This window comes from Strigops habroptila, chromosome 10, assembly GCF_004027225.2.
Source record: "Strigops habroptila isolate Jane chromosome 10, bStrHab1.2.pri, whole genome shotgun sequence".
NCBI lineage: Eukaryota > Metazoa > Chordata > Aves > Psittaciformes > Psittacidae > Strigops > Strigops habroptila.
In genome coordinates, this window is record NC_046359.1 from 14,389,420 (window position 1) to 14,411,713 (window position 22,294).

The 22,294-nt window shown below is 38.6% G+C and overlaps 1 protein-coding gene across 8 annotated transcripts in view; it reads left to right on the forward strand.

Moving 5' to 3' along the window:
* DISC1 (DISC1 scaffold protein) overlaps positions 1-22,294 on the forward strand; it is a 199,713-nt gene that overhangs the window by 62,432 nt on the left and 114,987 nt on the right. For all 8 annotated transcript variants that reach the window (XR_003993512.1, XM_030499706.1, XM_030499701.1 and 5 more), the window contains exons 7-8: positions 16,153-16,207; positions 20,806-20,908. Coding sequence is in view for 7 of the 8 variants with exons in the window: in XM_030499706.1 (XP_030355566.1) it covers positions 16,153-16,207; positions 20,806-20,908 (158 nt within the window). In the remaining variant the exon portion in view is untranslated. The remainder of the gene's footprint in view (positions 1-16,152; positions 16,208-20,805; positions 20,909-22,294) is intronic.

Sequence of the window (22,294 nt, forward strand, 5' to 3'; positions counted from 1 at the left end):
TCATATTTTTTTATGGTAAAGAGCCACTTACAGAAAGTATATGTATCCATCAACTGCTAATACCTATCGTCAGTTTGAACTACTTCTTTTTAACTGGTGGATTTTTTTTTTTTTTTTTTCCCCCAGCTTGTTAATTGCAGTAATTACAACATGTTTCTCATAGCCTGGAAGTCAGTACTAAGTGTCATCCAAATAAATATTGGAGATGCTTTTTGCTTCAGTGGACTTCCAATCATAATAAAGTCTGACGGGTGTTAGGCTCAGACAATGGGCTCGAGGTAGCAGGGGAAGGATATAGCATAAAAACTGCATCCCTATGCTTAAATGCACAGTGTATGGTTCTTTTAAATGGAAAAGTAGCTACTCTTGGTGACCTTTTGGAAATAACCTCATCCTTATTTACAAAAGCAACACAAGTGCTCAGAGCCTAAACTGTACTGGCAGTCAATTGGATGTTGGTGATGGAACTTTGAAAGTGCTGTGTCACCAGGACAAAATAAAATTCCTGTTTATCCTAACTTGCATTTCTTCCAGATAAGCAATAACTATGTTTCTTGCGGGTTTTCTTTTTCCTCCCTTCATGTTTATTGGATTTAGTTTGGTTATATTAACATTCATGAGAAATTGCTGCTCATGTGTGCTAATTTATACAGATTTTTTTTTTTTTTTTTTTGGTCAGCAGAACATTTTGTAAAGGACACATTCCTCTCTTTTCAGGTTTGTTTAAAATTTTAAATTAGGTTATGAGAAATATTTTATTGAATTTAGTTTGTTTTAATAGTATCTTATACCTGAGTTTCCGAGATTGAGGAATAAAAGTTCTCCAGCAGTCTGTCAGAACTCAGGCTTTGATTTGAGTTTTCTCTCTGTTTTGGATTTATTTTTGAAAGAATATTCAGATTTTTTTCCCCTCTCATGTTGCTGATGAAACATTTGAGTTGCCCTTAACTCTTTGGGAAATGATTTAAAGATGAGTTAAATTAGTACTGGTTCAGGAGGAACTTAGAGTTCTTCACTCGCCTAGCACCATGAACAAAACAATCGCTAGAGGGAAAACAGGATTATTGAAAGTGGGTTCAAAACTTTAATGAAAATTTAGAATTAATTTCTTTCCTTTCTGTTCATTTTTAAAAGATGCACTGAACGAAACTTTTCTGGTTTAGCTTTGTTTGTTGATCAACTTTGTGTCACCAGGGACAATGATCAGGTGCTTCTGCTCTCTTTACCATACCTGGAGTTCTCCTATTGGAAGTGGAGACAGATAAATGCTGGTTTGGGTTGTGCAACTAAGCCCACTCAGGCAGTCATCTGTGACAGCCTTTGGGAACAGTTTAAATCTTCTATATCAGGTTATAGTTAGGTGCTCTTGTCAAACCGTAAAGCCTTTTCTGGCCAGAACTAATGGTAATGATGCAGATGTCCACCTGTGGCACGGTCATTTGGAAGCTAGAGTCCTTGGTTCAGAACACGGAAGCTCTGCAATCAGGTTCTCTGCAGCCTGACTGGATCTGAACCTACCATCTCAGAGCAAGCTCTTACCTGCCAAGGATTTCAGTGTTCTGGCGGGAAGCATGTTCCATCACAGTTCTTAAGCTGTGTATCCAGTATCTTAATGTACCTAGTAATGCAAAAGCAGAAATCTGGCAAAAGGCTAGCAGGTAATAGGAGCCCTGACTCTTGAAGAGTGAAACTGGGGAGGATTAGTGGTTATAGCACTCAGCTGAGATGAGAGACTGACATGGTGGTCATCATAGCTATTGAGGGAGTTGGCAACTGTCTCGAGTGATTATTTTTTTTTTTTAATTTTTTTTATTTTTTTTTATTTTTTATTTCCTTACAACTTAAAAGCAAAGTGAGCTGATAGGAATGTGTCACAATGTCGCTGATAGAGCCTTTCAAAGAAGCAAGGTACCACTCACTGTCTATTCAGCAGCTTTCCTGTCTGCAGAAGATGATGGCTCACTCTGAATTAAAAACATCTTTTAGGTGTTTTCTCTACATGATGTGGCTTCTTGGTCTGATACATCCCATTCAAAATCTGCCCAAGTGTTGGTATATGCTGTAGCTGCTGCTCTACTGAAAAGTGCACGAGCTGTCTTGGGAGCACAGACTGAAATCTCCAGTCCAGCTGTATGACTCAACCACTTTATCATACAGCCTCTTCCTTCCCTTTGGTTCTCAAATCTCTTCCCTCAGTCATAGAATCATGGAATGGTTAGGGTTGGAAAGGACCTTAAGATCATCTAGTTCCAACCCCCCTGCCATGGTCAAAGACGCCTCACACTAGACCCTGTCGCCCAAGGCTCTGTCCAACCTGGCCTTGGACACTGCCAGGGATGGAGCATTCACTACTTCCTTGGGCAGCCCATTCCAGCGCCTCACCACCCTCACTGTAAAGAACTTCTTCCTTATATCTAATCTAAACTTCCCCTGTTAAAGTTTTAACCAATTACCCTTTGTCCTGTCACTACAGTCCCTAATGAAGAGTCCCTCCCCAGCATCCCTGTAAGCCCCTTTCAAATACTGGAAGGCTGCTAGGAGGTCTCCAGTCAGCTTTCTCTTCTCTAGGCTGAACAGCCCTAATTTTCTCAGCCTATCTTCATACAGGAGGTGCTCTAGCCCCCTTATCATCCTCGTGGCTCTCCTCTGGACTTACTCCAACAGCTCCATGTCCTTCTTATGTTGAGTACACCAGAACTGTACACAATGCTCCAAGTGACGTCTTACGAGAGCAGAGTAGAGTGGCAGGATCACCTCCTTCGACCTGCTGGTCACGCTGCTTTTGATGCAGCCCAGGACATGGTTGGCTTTCTGGGCTGCGATTGTGTGTTGAAGCTGGCTCATGTTCAGTTTGTCATTGACCAACAGCCTCAAGTCCTTCTCTGCAGGACTGCTCTCAGTCACTTCTCTGCCTAACCTGTAGTTGTTTTGCTACTTTAGGTAGCTGAAGGCATCCCAGATCCATGCTTGCATGATGGTAAGCAGACATGTTTCCAGAATGGGTTCTCTGCCACTTTGTGCTTTCTGGGCAGGCTGTATAGCCAGGGGAAGAAAATGCTCTAGCAATAGTTGCAGCTATTTAACAGTGAAAGTTAGGTTGTTCAATGTCACTGGACAAAGTGGTGGGTGTTCTTTCCTTTAAAGCTGTATAGTCCATCATACCTCAGGTACAGCGATCTTACATTTGCATCCAGTCATGTTGTGTTCTCTTTTTCTGTAAGATGAGAAAGCAGTAGCAGATAGTGAAACATATGGTGTGGATATACTTCCTGTATGCCTATGGGCATCCCCTACATTGTCATACAATTATAGAAAGATTTAGGAGGTCATCGTGTCAAACTCCTGCTCAATTTTCAAGTGAGATCAGGTTGCTCAGGGTCCCATCTGTCTGAGTTTTGCCTATCTCCAAGGAATTTTTTTTGGTCTCGTATTTAGCTGGAGTTTCCATTTTTGTAACTTGTATTGGTTGTCCTAAATCAGTATGTCTTGTGAAAGGCAACTGCATATTAGGTAACAAGTTAAGACACTTGGTGAAGTCAGTTGAGCATATTAGTTTTAAATTAAAAAGTCTTGGGATATTTAATACAGAATAGGTTTTTCTGGAAATGTACATTTTATTTTATGAACAATAAAGTCTTCTAAAGTTCAGGCTACCTGTGTGAGAAATAAAGCTATTACTCATGCACATATATTAAAGATTAGTGCTTATGCAGAAAGTCGTTCAGTATAGATGTGCTCTAAATTACAATCTCTTGGCTATTGGGTTGCAAGATACTATGTATTCTAACTGCATTGTCCTAGTCAGTGAAGTACTGCTATAATGTGCTTTTGCATAATTATTTGTTGAGTGCATGAATTGCATTCAGCACTGGAATAACACAGGGCTGGTCTGAAGCATCTCTTAAGACAATCTGTGCTAAAATTAATTGTATTGAGCGGCTTGCAGCTCACTATAAAATACAAATTATTTTGTTTTCCTTGGTCTAAATGCTACTAAATAGCAACTTATTAAAGCAAACTTCAGGGAATATCAGAGAACGTCTTAAATGAAGAATAATTGCCCAGATAGAAGTGTGCAGAAGCCAAAGTGCATGTCAGTGTAATATTGGGCTAAGCATTGTTTCTAAGCTTATTTTTCTTGTCAAACATTGTTATTTTCAGGAAGATTCTTTGTTTTGTCTTGTTTATCTTCTGTATATGGTGGACTTTTGAAAACAAAAAGCCTTTGTTAGTAACAATAGCATGCTTTGAGTCTGAAGAATTGAGAAATGTTAGTATATGTTACCCTGAGCTCTTTCTTGTGGGCTTTTGGAAGCTGAGGTTAAAACCTGGGCAGTTAATGTGCTAGCAAATATGTTAGCTTGTATTTTGACAGGGATTCTCATCAAGGTTGAGACCACAGAATGTGGTAGTTTTGCTCATCCAGACAGGCCTAATTGCCCTTAGTAAACTAAAGGGTGTAATCATTATTATAAAAGGAGGAAATTGCAGTGCTTAGTTAATTTTGTGTGGGGTTGTGTGGGGATGTGTTTAAAAGGTGGGAACAGCTGATATTGTGTGCACCATGACATATGTTAGTGTTTTAACTAAAAATGACATACTGAAATCAGAGGAAAATAGGACGGAGTGTTTCAGTGGGAAGCACTTTCTCCTGGAGATAGCAAAACGTAACAAAATATATAATTTCCATACTCTACTCAAGAGGACACTATTTCAGAAATATGTGTTTTTAACTAGTGTAACTTGAATCTTCTATTGATAAAATAAGACCGTTTTAATTATCTGACTTACTCTCTTCAGTACTTGTTTCCTTTTTTGGTTTCTTTTCACAATGAAAACTGGGATGTCTCTTATACTTATGTTCATATTTGGTTTCATTTAGCATTTTGGTTTTATCCATATCTACAGATATATGCAACTGTACAGCATGTCATCTTTAAAATAAATTGCACAGTTCCATCTGGACTATTGTTTGGGCACTGAATGCTGGTTGAAAGAAAGAAATTCAATTAAATATCTTTCAAAATATTTTAATACTCCACCTCTTCTTCCACCCTTCTCATAGAGCAATTTTTAATTAGCATGAATTTGTTCTGCAGTGGATATGTGGAATCTTTGGAAGATAGGGAAATTATTCCATGTATTAGTTGTTATAGTACTATCATGGCCACTCGTGCACAGAAGTGAACTTGAAGTTTTATGCAATCACTTTGCTCTGCTTTAGTGATGCCTGGAGCTCATCTGACAGATTAATTCAAAGTGAAATACAAATGCTCAAGGGATTGAAAACCTTATTAGTTAGAATATACTCAAAGCATTCAGCAACTTCATCTGAGGTGTGGGTGGTTTTTTGTGTTGTTTGGTTGTGGGTTTTTTGGTTGGGATTTTTTTTGTTTTTCGTGGGTTTTTTTGGGTTTTGTTTTTGTTTGGTTTTTTTTTTTTTTTTTTTTTTTTTGAGATATTGGTTTACTTGGGAAAAGATGGAAAAGAAGACTTATATGTAGTCTAACATATTAACTGAGGAAAAGTGGCATTGAGAATGGGCTGTCATTAGGACAGACTGCTTTGTACACATTGCGTTGATGTTCTTCGAAGTATATTGTCCAGATGATATTTCCAGGCAAATTAGTGATTAGCAAGCTATGTAAAATTACTGAACTCTGAATGCAGCCATGTTTATTCACATGAGATTTTCAACAACATCTTAATTGTTTTTAGAAGAAGCAAAAGAAATCGAACCCTATGCTTTGAAAAATATACCTATTTTTTGCTATATAACATTCAGTCTGTCCAGGAAAGTCTTTATTTAATATGTGGTTTGAGGTTTTCTTTGGCTATTTCTGTGAAAATGCACACGTATCAAAAATATCCTCTGGGAACAGGAGGGTAGCACAAACACGAAGAGCAGAGGGATGAAATGGCTTTATAGTATCATGAAGTATATACTACAGCACACAGGCTGCTAACGTTCCTGATGCTTTGCTGGGCCTGTGCATGGGACAGCAGAGAACTGAATTGTAGTTTTAATGCCAGATGCTCTTATAGTCTTTACTTCTGGGTTTACTTCTTTTTGGGGTTGTTTGAAGCTTTTTTTTTTTGTTGTCTGCACTTTTTCCTGATTTCACAACCTTTGTTAGTGCTTAATGACAAGTACAAAGTGACGTCAGTGTGTAAGTTAGAGGCAAAATAATTTAAATTTTTTTTCTTATAGTAAGATCCTCCTGTATGTTTTCAGTAGAGACTCCTACACTGTGTTGTGAGTTGGAGCATGAAGACTTTGATGGTTTAATAGACCTCTAAGCACATTGTATTGCTGTGAAACTACTACTGACCTCATTTGCTGTTGGCGGGAGGGGTTTAGCTGGGCCTTGGACTGGCTGTACATGAAGTTGTTTTCAGCAAGTCACCATTGCTTTCACCTTCTCATGCATCTTCATTTACTTGTGGATCTTTCACTTGGTGGGTGATTTTTCATATGCTTCATCATCATGCCTCTGCCATGGAAGATGTCAGCCTGTGGTGATCCCTTGGCAGAGAGGCTTTCTGCCCTTCAGACCATACTTTCCCCCGTCTGCCATCAGTTGTTGCTACCTGATAGCCACTTGCCTTCCCAGGTGCAGTTATATTTCACTGATGGTGGTGTAAGCATGTGTGTTTGTGTATGATCTGTGTAAGATTCTTGCTCCTGTGCTGTTTGAGAGGATAAAGCTTCTGGGCTCCTTTCTCTGTACTGTTCCCTGCTTTGTATGGCAATCTTTCTTCTTTTTCCTCTTCTCAAAAATACTTCTCCCTCTCACAATCACAGTATGCTATCAGTCCACATAGTATTGCTGTGGAATATCAAGAGTCCAGGGAAAGGAGAATATTAAAAAGGAAGGAATGTAAGTAAAATACAAGTGAGAGAAGAGTGATTTCCCTCCTCTCCCCCCCCCCCCCCCCCCTTGTTTCCCTCTTACAGATACGCATGATAAAATGAGTGTTTTGAGCTGGCAGATGTACAGACAAAACAGGTAACTTGTGTGACCACCACAGCTAGGGCTTCATCAAGTAATAGGAGTGAAGAAGAAAGAGCTTTCAGTCAACTCACTAGTACAGTTGTTTTAGTTTTGCAGGTCTGCGGGAATTGAAATACACCACATGAAGAAGTGATGCACTGCTCTCTCTGTTGTTCACGTCTGTCTCAGTTGTAAGCTCTGAGCATGGAAGCCTTCAAGGCTTCTGACAGCTCCACTTCCCCCCTGAGGCCTGTTCATGTTAACTTAATTTCAGTCAGTGATAAATCATCTTCCATGACACAAGGATGATGCACAGGTCACTTTGAGTATTCCTTACTGCCTTGACTTAGGGCCCTTTCATGCTGCTCTGATTTTATTATTTTTAAAGTTTAATGGAGAATGCTTAAAACTCTCTTCTGCAGTAGGAAACATGTCTGTCTATGCTGCATGAGACGAACCAAAACACAATTATGGGGTTCTTAAAGTATAGCCAATACCATTGCTGCTACTATAGCTAGGGATAATTATGATAGTATGGTGCCCTGTTTTTTAAATCGTAGTTCTCTTGTTTAATGATCCACTGATCCATTTCATTTGGTGTGCTACACCTTCACAAAACCTGTACCAGTGAGCTAGCGGCAGATGAACAGAGCCAGAGAGGATGTTCCCTGGCACTTGGGGAGGACTTTGCCCTGGAAATTCTCTGGCCCTTCTGCCCTCAGAGCGATAAGCTGCATAGCCAGCTTCCTCTGCCACAGGAGGCTTTTTGAGGGGATACTAGATTTTGTGTCAAATGTCGTAACCCACCCTGAGCTTTGATAATCGGATTGTCTCATTTTCAGCTGGTCCCACAGCTGGGTTTGTGTTTTGAGGAGGCCTTCTCAAAAGAGGTGGCTGCGGGCTTTTGTGAGAGGCTAAGACAAGTCACAGGTGAAGGAAGAGGTCTGCCGCTTCCTTTGTGATCCGACTGATTAGGAGGCTCAGCTTTCTTTTTGTTGATAGATAGGTGTGTTCCTCTCCATTTTGTCTACCTAGGATTAATTTTATTCCTTTGTTCTCTGCCTAGGATTGAAGGGTAGACTCCTTGGGCAAGTGGCTTTGTTTCTTTTTTAACTCGCTTGTGGGAAGAAACTGTGTATTGAAAGCCTGGCATGACATACCATGTCTGTGCTTCAGCACATGAAGTGAATTTGCTTCCTGCAAACGTGCGAACAAAAGTCATTGAACAAGAGCTGCCAGAGTTTGAAATTGTGGTGTAGGACTTCTTGATTGAGTTGCCTGTGCCTGAGTTGAGTCGTTTGTTCTGTGGCTTAGCAGTTCATAGCGATTCTGATCCTGTCAGGGTCAGTGGGGACCTCTGTTATAGGGAGGAAAAAGGGCTTCTGTGAAGTCTGCTACTGCGCCACAGGCACTGGCCTTCCTTGGGAAGAACAGGACGTGTTGGAAGCACAGCAGGGAAAGGAGAGAGCAAGTCTTCCAATTTGGAGGACAGAGCCACTGCTACCAACCTGAAATATTTTACAGCAATTTTAGAATTTATAGAAGCAGCTTTATAGAAGGAAGAAGTCACAACAGAAAGAGGAGTTACCACCTGCTTGAGTACCAGTGTGTGCAGTGCAATAAGAAATCTGGTTTTCCTTGCTGAGCACCTAGTTCCCCCTGCTTGCCTGAACAGCATCTAGTGGGATGTAGCAGCCTGTGAAGTCCAGGCCACATATGTGTGAATTCCTCTGGGGATGCATATGGCGAGATTTATTTCTCTTTAGGGAAAAAATGACCAGCTGTCCCAATCAGTGTATGATACTGAAGTAATTTGTATATAATAAAGAGAAATGGCTAACAACAATATCCAGGGACAGACCTCTTCAGTCAGTGAAGTACAATGGATGTTATTCTTAGGAGAATAATTGCAGCTGCTGTGGGCAAGCTCTAGTTTTTGTGCACTCCAGACAGATGTAGCAGGAGAATGGGGATCTCTTGACGCATCAGAAAGTCTGGGAAAGTGTTTGGATGTGATCAACTGCTGCTGCAGATAGCTATTTGATTGTGCCTTTGTTTTCAGTCTAATGCTCCTGTTTCAGGTAGCAGCTGGAGCAGCAACTGCCACAACCACTCTGCAGCAGCAGCTGACAGAAGAGTGACTGCAACACCACATGAATGATCGGTTGAAACAGACGGCCAGTTTGGCTGTCTGAATGGTGTGTTATATAGGACCAGAAGATTTCCAATACATGCCAATGAAAATTCAGCTTGGTATCGTTGTTAAAGATGCCAGCAGCATCTTCAAGTGACTGTGAACTCGTTATTTCTGTTGGAATGATTTTTATCTAAAAAACACCCAGCTACCATACTGTCCAGACTAAGGTGCTGCCTCAGTCCTCCTATTGCAGGTATTAAAAGAAAAAATAATCTCATTTATCACGCTTACCAAAAAATTGTGAAGTGTCATCTAATTCCCTGGTTTTTCTGCAAGCCTCCTGTAAGTGGGGCCAGTGTGTGGCAGCATTGCAGTGAATAAGGGTCCATCTCAGTTTAAAGTTCTTGTGTATGTAAGAGCTTCTGGGCAGGATGATGAGTTGTTATAGTTCACTTTTTACAGGTATAACTCTATAACTCTCCGAGAGTTGGCAAAAACAAGTGCAGTCACCCAGCAACCCATGAGTCAATGGGAAACCTTATTGATAAGCTGAGGTTATACAAAGACATTGGGAAAGCGTACTTCTAGTTCTGCTTCTTGATGAATTCTGAAGCAGAATTCATCTGCTTCGGATGAGGAGCACATGTATTGAAGTGATCCTTGACACAGAGCAACAATAAAGAAATACTGCTCTGCACACGATAGAAGAAGAGAAAATTGCTGGAGCAAAATCAGCTCTCTAATGGTTCAGAGTTAGGTGCGTAATTTTAGGTTCTCATTCAGATTCCTTGGAGAACTCTGTAGATTGAAATTTGCAGAAGGTCCAATGCTTCTGTACCTTAAAGTACATCTCTTGATAATTTTCGTCTCAGCTCAGATTAATTTTTCAGGTTGGAAGCTTTCCAAGGTGACACTTGGTATTTTACTGCTAATTCAGGTGACTAGTCTTTGCAACTGCCGCAAAATTTCATTTTCAGATGAATTAAATACAAGTTTTCTCTTCTTCTATTTAGTGTCAAAGTCCACATCTCAAGAGCCCGTACAGGTTTAGATAGAGAAATTGGATTTTCACCACATCAGTTCAGCAGAAATTTTGTGGATTTATCATTGTTTAACCAGCTCTGTCATCTCAGAAGCTTTTTGTGTGCTGCATTATCTAAAGAAAAAAATTGGAGTTTGTTTGTAAAACTTGACTCATGTTTAATGGATGATTTTGCTTCCAAACACAGAGATATGCTGCTGTGAAAATCACATTGTTTAAAGTCCTATGGATCATTGCGCGAAGATGAAAAGGAACTTGCTTGACTGAAAAATTGCTTTCCTGGTATGGTAATACCTAGATATGTATTGGTGTCAGGCTTATGAGCAGATCACATAGAATAAAAATGTTGTTGTTCAATGTCTGTCTTGATTAGGTAGAATCAAACTTCATGGTGGATAGTTTCAAAAGAAAACAAATAGTGCTGTTAGTGCATTTAATGCCATCTAGCTTCAAACGTTCTTAATTGAGCAGAAGCATAGGGCCAGTGACACCTTTTTGTTCCTGTAGAAAAACTGCACATGGTATCTGTAATAATGAATCTGTTGATTTTACTCAAGAAGACTTTTGGTACAAGTAGGTTTTCATGTTTTTTCTTTCAGTCCTGGTTGCACATGTCTAGCTTAAAGCTGCCTCTTGTCAAGTATAGTTTTGTTCAAAAGTTTTTTTTCTTACTTGTCTTCAAAGCTCTCAGAGATATGCACATAAAGGGAACTGTAAAAGTACAACAAAGGTATTGATTGATTGATTTGTTTTTGTGTTGTGGATTTCTTCCTTAAAGGCCCAGTGAAGTCCTTAGACTTACAATTTTTGTTGGATTTTTGCCTTGATGTAGACTGTAGCAGATGTTTACACCAAAAGTTCCCAGAGTGGCGCTTCTGATTTCTTTTGCAAAGGACTGGACAAAGGCTTTGTTGGAAGGTCAGCTTCTGTTTGCTGTTAAAAGCAAGATTACTCGTGTGGGGCTTGGTTTATGCATTTTCATCTTCTAAGAGAGTACAGCTTCTTGTGACTTCAGAGTCAAAGAAGGAATTGTGTTAGAAGACTTAAAGTTGGAAAAGTCATGCTCTCTACAGGCTGCAACTATTAGAACGAGGTTATCCTTTGCAGGCAGTCTCATTACTCTAGGCCAAATTCAGACTGTAACCAGTTTAAATTTGCTGATAGTCAAGAAAATACTCCTGAATTTTATCTAGAAGGGATACATATTTGTATGAACTGAGAGTTCAGCCCATCATGCTTTCTCATATGCATACAATCTGAGCATATGCTTTTAGGCTGTTGCTCTTGAATTAGAAATACAAACATGGGTAATCTTAGATTGTTTTGTCTTGTGCTTAGTTTTGAAGAAATGAAGGAGCTTTTTGCTTAAGCACTGTGTTGTGGTGTGGAGATAGGAAGTGAAATTACAGGATCTAAAATAACCTTTTAGGTGACAGTAATGTAAGGAAGATTATTTGCTGTTAAAGAGTATCTTCTTGTCTTTCAGTCTGGCTACTTAGTTTCTGTATGAAGATGAGAATTTGGAGTACAGAATATATTTATTTTACACTTGTACCATGTGTGTGGTACATTCTATTGTGCAATTATGGAAACTGCATTCTGACTACATTTTATTGTCACTGTATATATATTTTGTCAATAATACAGGAACTGTTTCTGTTTAAGCAATATGTATATTTATATATCTTGAATGTAGAGAACAGCATGGCTTGCCTTTTGCCCATTTTCATTCTTTGAATTTTTTCTGAGGAAGCAAAACATAAATACACAATAGCCTGGTATGCAAGGGGAAGTATACTAGCAAAGTGGAAGGAAAGACATTCAGAAACATGCCTTCCTTTAGTAGAAAGCCATTCTTCCCAGTATTGTGCTAGACAGCCTTCCTCTGAACAAAGCCACTTCCATAGTGTCTGTAATTCCTGCATGTAAATTGTAACTTCTCAGAATATTCTTTAAAAGGCTTTTTAAACATTAGCTGCTATATCGTGACATTTAATGTCCTCTGTGGTCATGTGGGAAGCCTGTGATAAAGCAAGGAATGAGTGAAGCAAACCACCTGATTCCATCCTCCTGTTCCCTATTGCTTTGAATTGGCTTTCTTTATTTTGCCAGCATACCATTACTGATTATGAACGTAATCATCTCAGCAGGTTGCAACTGTGTTATTACAATTCAACATATTCATTCCTATCTTTCTTTAAGGTCACTAAAATGAGATACTTTAAAGGCATTGGCTTGGTTGAAGTATTGAGGTCTTAAAATTTTTCCTGTGGTCTTTTATTGTGTGCCAAGCCAGCTACAGCTCCTGAACATGCAGCATTCCCATATCCTCCTGCAGCTCTCCAGCTGAAGTCCATGTTTTGCCAAATTATTACTTAATTTGTTATCAAGAAAGGGTAATTTCTCAGTTCCTGCTTTCCTGTTCTGCTCTGGTGTGTATACAATGAGGCCCTAAGATGTGGCAAGTCTACATGCCTTTCTTCTCTCCTCATTATGGATCCTAATGTGTGTAAATCCACTGCAAGCCATTTAAGTGATAGACTTACATGGCCATCTGCATGAATGAAGAAATTACACATGATATATAGATAGCTGTCAGTTCTGCAAGTGTTGAAAACCTTTCTTCTCCTGCATTTAGTCTGTTAAATTTGCGTTAATTTAATTCCTGTCTTATTCTAGTCCTTCTGTCAGCTGGGTCAAGAACTTTGCTTTCTCTGTGATGGAGTTAGCTTATGTTGAATTTGAGAAGTAACTTCTAAGTTGTCCTTATAATAGATAGCAGAGACTGTGAGGACAAGCAGTCAAATTCTTGATTAGCTGTTCTGCCAGAGAAGAATAACAATGAGTCAAAACTATGGATGTCTTCCCAGGCAAGAATTTAGTGCTATTCCAAAGAGCTCTTTTTAAAGCCGTTTTCCCTGATAGTAATAAGTAAAGCACCTTTTAAGCAGACAGAATACCCCTCTTAAAATGAAATATGATGCTCCAGGGTGGTGGTAAAAGAAAATACTATTTCTGGTTCAAGTTGCTTGTAAAAGATCATGGCTGTTAAAGCTCTTTTGTCAGTAGAATGAATCGGTATTGACTGCCTGGATTCTCTTGCGGGTCATTAGCTTGTCAGTTAATTGGAAAGCTTCTGAGGGGCTTCTCCGTGATGGTGTTTTGTGGTAGGAGAAAACAACCTGGGAATGAACTTAGTTAAAAGGTGGTCATAGTTGGTAGCTGTGGTTGGTTTGTACATGGTTTTGATTGCTTTGTGCAAATTGTGTGATGAGCTAGTCTCTAAAAGGATAAGGGATTCCTACAGTATCATTCTGAAGGCTAACAAGGATTCAAAGCAGGATATTACTGTGAAATTCTTACCATAAATAATACAAATACACTTGTAAGAGTCTGCATGAATGCTTTAACTGTAACAAAGGATTCTTCAGATTCAAGTCTGTGGTTAATGCAGCTATTGCTAGCTTAAGTCAAAATGATTTACTAATTATATTCTTTACTGATATGTGTCAGATTAATATAAAATTCCCTTAAAGCTATAGTTCTGCTGACATTGTAATGGCAGTGTGTGATTTCCTTATTTATTTTCAGTGATTTGATAGATGCACATAAAAAAGAAATCTGGGTATAAAGAGTCTGTTTCTTCCTACTCGGCACCTGGACCTGAAAATCTGCATGGGCTTATGCATCCTTGTTAGCAATATAGACTTTACAACTGGGTCTTAGCTTGTGATGCTGTTTTGGATGTATGGTTTAAGAAGAAGTTAAAAATTCATCTCTCTTTCTGTTTCACAACTCACACACTCTCTGCCGTGTGAGTTCTGCAGAGGAGTGAAATGTTATATGAACCTGGGGGGCTTCCTGTGAAGGAAAGTAAACAGATAAGAGGAAAGGCACATGGAAGACATTTGTTAGATAGGGGTGCCATCTTTTATACTGTTGTTCTTCTGGCTATAACTGCACTTTATATTTTATTATGGCCTGGGTCTCTAGAGTTGAATTTTCAGGCATTTTCAGAACAATTGGGTCAGTCACCCATTATTCATACAATTGCACACTGCAGCCTTGCTGCTCCTTGTTGACATCTGTGCACAAAGCCCAGCTCTTTTTTACATAACCTGACCAGCTCAGACACTGTGGGAGATGCTGAAAGTCACAGGGAGCTCCAGAGCCTGAGAAAAGAAATGGCTGAATAGTTCTTTCCCTCTGGCATGCCCAGAGGCAAGCAGGAAGTTGATAATGGCATCATTACACATGTAATATTTTGTGGTTTGCCCATATATTGCTGTAGAAAGGGAGAAATTGAAGACTGTTGTGTTGGAAATGTTGTTAAACCACTTTTGCATAGCTAGCCAGCTGCATTTCTGTTTGTTGCCTTACACAGGCATTGACTTACACTGTTATGAGCTATTTCTGAGGGGACTGCCTCATCTGGAGCTGGGGGGACCCCTGTGTGCTGTGGTGATAATGAGGTGACTGGCCTTGCTGGCTGTATATTGAAAAGGTGTGTGCTGCAGGAAGCAGGGTATTAGGAGAAGTGATGCAAATAGCTGTCCCATTAATGGGATTAAATGACATGCTAGATGGCTGATTTCTGCCTCTGGTCCTGTGTGCCAGCCCTTCTGTAGGAGGTCAACTTCGTGTGCTTGGCGTTCAGACTTAGCACAAATTCTGACTCTTTAAACAAGACTGAGTAAGTGCTATGCTTGGAAAATATGAAGGAGCAAGTTCTCACAAGAAAACTGAAATGCACAGAGGTAGGCAGCAGGGACTGTGTGCATGTCAAAATGGGCACTCAGTCTTAACTTTCTTTCTGAATAAGTGACTTGTGTTTCTTCCACCTGTAAAATGAATACGATACTGCCATATCTTGCAGGAGTATCACTGAAGTAAATCCAGTGATGTTTCTGAAATGTTTGGATACTTCAGTGCTGAACACTAAAGAAAAGCTCAGAAATAAATTAATCTTTCTTTGGGAAGAATATTAGCAGTAGACTGTGAAAGAAGTACAATTTTTATAACACAGCTAAAAGGAAGAATTGTAGTGTTGCTGTGGGGAGTGCTGCATGTACATTGAATTGAGGTGTCTGACAGAAAACAAAATAGTGTGTGATAAAGTAATTGAACACTCTATGAAAGAGTATGCCTGCTGAGTAGGAGGGAGGGAAGTATTAAAGTTGAAGAAGTAATCTCTATACTAACTGCTAATGTTTGTCTTGACTTGGATTTTAGAACTTCAAGTTAAAAATGTAACTTGTGAATTTACTTACAAGCACCAAAGGTAAATATTTACATTAGGTTTGATAATATCAAAGTGGTAAACCTACTTGGTTTTATATGTGAAAGAAAACTTTGAATTTCTTCATATAAACATGAACAATGCCTTGATTTTTGCCTACTGTAGAGTCAATTTGATACAAATATTTTGTAGGTTTTTATGAAATTAAAGCAATGGAGTAATGATATTTCATATAAAATTACTGTGAGAAAAAGTGACTGTAGTTGAACTTTTCCTGGCAGAGTTGGAAACTGGGTAATAAGAGAATAGTTAACTACAAACTCTTTGTGTCAGAAACACCTTTATATTAGGTGTTTGGATGGTAGCCTAGCAAAGCATCAGTCCTGGACGCTGCTGGGAACTTCTAAGATACTGTGGTTACACAAGTAATCACAATTGTGATTCAAATGATAAGTAATATGCATATACACTCATTTAATTAGGAACTGTAAAGCTGGTGTATGAACTGTTTTGCAAACAAACAGGATTAAGTGGGTAGAAATTGGGTGGAAAAGATTTTGGTTAGTCACTAGCAACACTGAAACCAAATGTACAGATTTTATCTTGGTATTGGCTCTTTTGTGTTAGTATGAGTTATTTTAAAGCCTGTGTGCTTCCATATGAAAATGTGTCTTGTGTAGCAGACCGTGATCAGCAGAGAAAGTCAACTTCACTTTATTTTATTTTTAATCCCTTCTAGCCTTCAGGAAAAAGAACAATCATTCAGCATGTCCATTAAAGAAACTACTGCCAAAGTAAGTACACATCAGTGTTCAGTTCTTCAGAATATTTTCAGAAGCAGGTAATAGCTTGCATCTTAATAAATGGTCTGTGTTTTAGAAAGTTGGTTTTGTGGCATTTCTTCTAAACAGATTTTGCATATAAATATTTTTAAACATACACTCAAAAAAAACCCCCAAGCTTTTATGTTTGGACAGGCCACTGAGATTATGTTTAAGAAGCAGATGGAGTAATTTGTTTTTTCTTGGTTTATATTTACTAATCTTCTTGCTAGTCTCTAGGAAAAGACTCCTCAGCTTCATGAAATGAAAGTGAACTCTGGTCACAACTGAGTGCTTTTACTCTTCATATAGAGCCTCTTACTTTCCTAGCTGACTGGTTTTGTTGGTGTAAAAGAGGAGCATAAATGAAGTACCTATCTTTCCCATCCACACTAATACTAAACTAGCAATCTCATTCTTATTCCCCTTTAAAAATACAAAGAATATATATAATATATATATAAAGTGATATGGAATATTTATCATACCTTTTGTTTCTAACCAGAGATGTTAATACTTTTTCTTTAATTTTTGTATTTCTCATGGCCTTGTTCCCAGAAAGAGAATAGTAAAATTTTATTTTAGCGAGCCACAGAATATCTTTAATTCAAGAGAGCTCTAGAAAAAAGGTCCATTTATTGTAGCTGATCCATATTTGTCTATATGGAACAGGGAGCGGAAAATATTTCTGGCTTTTGATGAGTAATGAATTTATACTCTGAAATAAGTTTATTTTTCATGTTCTTTCTCTAGTAGCACTCACCAAAATTAGTAAAAATTTTATCCTTTATAATCTATTCTTTCTAAGCATCTTGACGAACAGTTTTGGCATGCACTGTTAAAAAGACTATTTGAAGAGTGCATCTCAATACCCCTTCCTCCTCTCCTACATCATTTTGAGGTTATTCTCCTCTATTCCTTGCTCTATGCACACATCTTGGGGAAAAAAATGAGTATACACCATTATAACATGATGCTCCCTCTATTTTTTAAATGACTATGAATAAACTATCAAGGAAAATATTGTCATTGACCTGCAACTCATCTACTAAAATGAAGGAGACAGTACCTCAGTGATACGTTGTTTTAAGCTATCTGCAAGCTAAAACATAAGTTACAGATTTCACCTTCTACTCTGAAAATGTGTGTCTCTTCAAGTTTTATTTTACATCTGTAGTATCTAGAGATTTTTTCAATAAGAGCTGAAACACTGGGTAACAATTGAAGTCTGAAAGGTAGAATTCCACAGCCTATTTGTTCCTTTAAATATTCAATAGATAAAATATTATTTTAATTTCATTCCATTCCTATGTGATGTCTTTTATTTATTAGAGAAGAGAAGTAGAAAGCACATAATGAGACTCCTCCAAATCATTTATTGGTTTATTTATTCAAATTGTCTCACCCTATTATTTTTTTCTCAAGCTGAATAGAGCTGATCTTTTAAACCTTTTCATTGTATGGGGAAAACACTGCTTTGTCAAAGGTCTTTTTGTTCCCCTGTGCCACTGGTATTTATATGGCCTTTTCTGCCTTATCTGTATTGTTTTCAACTGAGGCTGCAAAAGCTGGAATTCGCCTGCTAATGAAGGGAACAATCCCCCTTATCCACCTCCACCCTTCAGAAATTAGTATCTGCATTTGCTAATGGCAAGATTGTGCTGTATGGGAGATCCAGGTGGACTGTCTTTTTTTTTTTTTTTTTTTTTGGCAGTGTAAAGAGAATTTCTCTTTCTTTCCCAAGGTGGTGATGTAAAGAAATGTGAAGGTTATTCAAAAATTTTTTTTTTTTTTTCCCTTGAAATGGTTGAAGGAAGAGTAAATTTCAGTGCTTTAGTCAGTGTTCTTGTCCCTGTTTCTGCCGCTTTAGATTAAAATCATATGCTGGAAAGATGGAAAAGGATGACAATGGGCAAATTTTCTTTTGATATTTTGCTGCTTTTCATCTTGATTCCACATATTTTTGCTAAGCAGCATCCTACTGGTTTCAGATAGACTGCTTTTTTGAGTATCATTTATGTGTCTGAACACAGATTGTAAGGTATATACAGATTGTAAGGCATATTCCTAAACAAGAGCCTCTTGGTTTTTGGGGGGGGTTTCCTGGTGCCTTGTTTTTTTCTTTTTTTTTTAATAGTCTGCTTTAAATCCCCCCCCCCCAAACCACCAAAGAGGATTTTTTTTGCAAAGAACTTCCCTGAAACTGAAAGGGAGGGGTGTTTTTTTTAGACTTGGAGCTCATTGGTCCGTGGTCACTGAGAACAGGGAAAGGACATTGCTTGCAGTCAGACTGGTTAGAGGAGGATGGGAGCAACAGAGGAAGCTGGCTTTGTGAATATTTATCATTTTTGTCAGCTGAGAAATAACCTTTCCTTAGTGGCTGAATAAGCTACTGTAATGAATAATGGTAGCTGTTATTAAGATAAAATAATTAGAAAAAAATGAAAAGAATTGGGGCTTGCAGAGTAGAAGTGATGTAACGTTGGAGAAGTACTATTAGTTTAGAGGATGTTATGTTATTTTGCCTCTCCCAGTCGCTCATTTAGTTTTGTTGAACTGTGCCATATGATAGCTATGAAGATTAATGTTGTTCATTTATTTACAGAATACACGTGACATAGATACAAGCAGAGGCTTGGTAATGTACTTATCTTATGTTCCAGAAGAATCATCTCTGTGAGTTAGAAGAACAGCCTCTGGTCCCTGCCCTTTGCTTGTTAATAAAGAGTGCCAGTGAGCTTTGTTCTGATAGTAGTGCTTATGAAAGTGGACAGTGTTCGCTGGAAACTGATTAAACCTCCCAGCTTATTTTGCATAATTGCCAAACAGCTGTCTAGTGGTAATGACTTTAAGTTACTACCAGCATGGGATATATTCATGCAGTTTTCCTGGAGCTGAAAGATTCCCCATCTAATTGCAATTCACTGAGCCATTCAGTACCCCTAAAGAGAGAGAACTGCTTAGAAAGAAGTCATTAAAAACTTTCAGATTTATTTTGGAGATTACTATGACTAAAGTATTGGAATGGAAGGATACAGGCCCTTCAGGAAGGACAGGCAGGGGAGATGAGGAAAGGGTGTCACACTCTGTGTGAGTGACCAGCTGGAGTGCATGGAGCTCTGCCTGGGGGTGGATGAAGCAGCAATCAAGAGCTTAGGAGTCAGGATTTAAAGGGAAGGCAGGGAGAGATGACGTTACAGTGAGAATGGATTGAGATCAGCCTTTAGGAGAAGGACTTGGAGGTGTTACTTGACAAGAAGCTCAACATGACCCAGTAATGTGCACTTGCAGTGCAGAAAGCCAACCATATCCTGGGCTGCATCAAAAGAAGCATGATAGTTCTGTTGACTCAAGGAAAAGGTTAACAGATGCTCTCAGCTGAAGCAAGGGAGTATTTATCTATTTAAAAGGATTCACAGTTAGTTTCATATCTGAATTATTGTAATTGTACAAAAAGATAAGCTGTTAGAGCTGTAAGCTTTTGCTCTCAGAAAGTGAAGTGGTAGCTGTGCTTCTGTTCACGGTATGGTATATACACTTGTTTTTGAGACTAGAGAAGCCAAGTAGGAAAGGGAAACTTTCCTCTGGAGATTACATTTCACATCTCATCTCTTCATAACAGGCTGGTGCCTTTCTTCACTATTGCTTTACTCTTGGTTCCAATGAATGCAATGTTTTCTCAAGCGTCAGCTACAATTTTAAGCGTTTGATGCCTGCTTTCAGAACAAGGGATTTACCTTAGCTTGTTGAGGATTTTCCTGTTCATTTTGGCTTTCCTTCACAAATGATGCAATATGAAGGCAACACTAACATTTTTGAATGTGTGGGAGTTGTATGAATTTTGTATGCTGTGTAAAGTCCTTTTGCAGTGGTAATGTACTCTTAAACGGGAAGTACAGAAACAGTGTAACTTCCTTTTTTATTTTTCCTCCTATCTCTCCATGTTTTTAATACCAGTCCTGATTCATTGCTGAAACAACTTCCAGTTAAATTGATAAAAAAAAAGCAGGAAAGTCGTAAACCTGAACCCCAGTCAGTTGTGTCTCCTGATTGTGAAATGAAGTACAGTATTGACCTGGTATAGCTTTATTTATTGTCTGTGCAAAGAATTAATTCTGGCTGTTCTGCCTATTTTCATTTAAGATGAGCAGCACCCTATGTTTTTTATAAAAATTGCTGTACATTCTGTGCTATGGCATCTTAAACTCCCAAATGCTGGCTTATTTATGCTCCACTCCAGGCATTAGTGTTAATGCTGAAATTGTACAGAGTTTGTAAGATGGCCTTTCTATGTGCAGTCTCAGTACCTAGTAGTGATACATATCCTTTCTCATGCAGGTAGCTAATGCTAGTACTTTTGCCTATTTTTATAATAGAACGTGCCGCAAAGCCTGGAAATTTTGATTCATGTTGGGTATTTCTGTAAAAACATCACTTTTTATTATGCTTCTCTACCTTACTATAGGATGTTATGTCATGTCTGTAAACCAAGAACATTTGAAGCCTGATTTAAATTGCCTTACATTTTACAATGAATGAATTTTATGTCACAGCTGTCTGCCTTGATCTAGGTTTGCACGAGTCAGAAACTCTGCAGTACTTTGAGGAGGAAAGTGAGTGATATTGAGACTCAACTACCAGCTCTACTTGAAGCCAAAATGCTGGCTGTTTCAGGTAAGTTGTAAGTCATGAAAAGGACTAGCATTGATGAGTGATGTGTTAGAGCACTTGCTGAGCTTTTAATATCTGAGACTTCCTAGGAAAGTTGATGTGCGTGTACGTAGATCCCTTGAAGAAGTTATGGTAAGTCCAGGTAACCAGGCTGTGTCATGTGTTGTGTAAGGTATTTCAGGCCCCTCTCTGTGGTTGGGAAATACTGGTTAAGAGGATGCTGTGTGGTAGGCAGTAAACATGCAAAGAACATGATATTTTTTCATAAGTGAAATTGATAGGTAGTTATCAATAGCTGTTCCTGGACCTTACAAGTTATATGCCTATGTAACTTCTATGCTAGATAAGAGCATAAATTTACAGAAAAGGTATAATAACTACAAGTGTGGCTTTAAATGAAAGTGTGGCTTTAAATGACACTTTAAAATAGAATACAATAATTGGCAGCTTCTGCTGTTCAGATCATTAAACAACTGATGTTGGCAGTGAAAGAGCAATTTGGTCCTTGGAGCACTTGTGCCTGTTATTTACAACCAGTAAAACACTGAAATGTGATTAGAGAGTCTGATACATAACAGCTTTACATACCATTTATTTGGGATTACTGCACTGCTTTCGAATGAAAAAAGGCAAAGCACAGTTCTGTCTCTGAAGTTTGAAGAGGTGGGTTTTCTATTCTATTTCAATTCAGCAAATTGTTTGCAGATGTGTAAGTAGGTGTCTCTCTGCTAGACACCTGCCTCAGAGAGGAAGCTGAGTTAGGGGGGAATGTAGTCTTGAGTACAAGGAATTTTCCAGTGTTACGCCAAGTAAAGAAAGGCTAGAGGGTTTTAATACATATCAAGGTGACATATTGTAGCTGTGTGTTGGTGATTTACCTTCTCAATTAGATACAAGAATCTAGCACTGGCATGCACAGATTTTTTTTAAAGATGAAACCTTGTGCAGTGTTACATGGTTTGTTTGCCAGAAGTGGGTAATGTCAGGCTTGAGCAAAGTCCTAAAGGAGATTAAGGACCAGATCTTGTATTGGTGCTGAGCATGTTCATTTTCCTTGTTTCTCGTGACACCTTTCCAAAATAGAAACCCTTTCTATTTCTCTGTGTCCAACTTTGAGAGGTGAGCTGAACAATCATACTTCTCTGCCCGTGGGCTGTTTGAATGTAGGTAATTTTCTTGCTTTCAGAAACAGGGTCAAAGTTTTCCCCAACCATTTTATGACTTTCTTGAGAACAAAATATCCCATAGACTGGACGTGCAACTGCTTCATGCTGCCAGTGGGAAGCAGTTGGCTAGAAAAGATGTACCTCGGTCAGATGCTTTGGGAGAGTAAATGACAACTTGAGGATGACTTTCAAAACATTCATAACTATTTATACTTTTTAGATG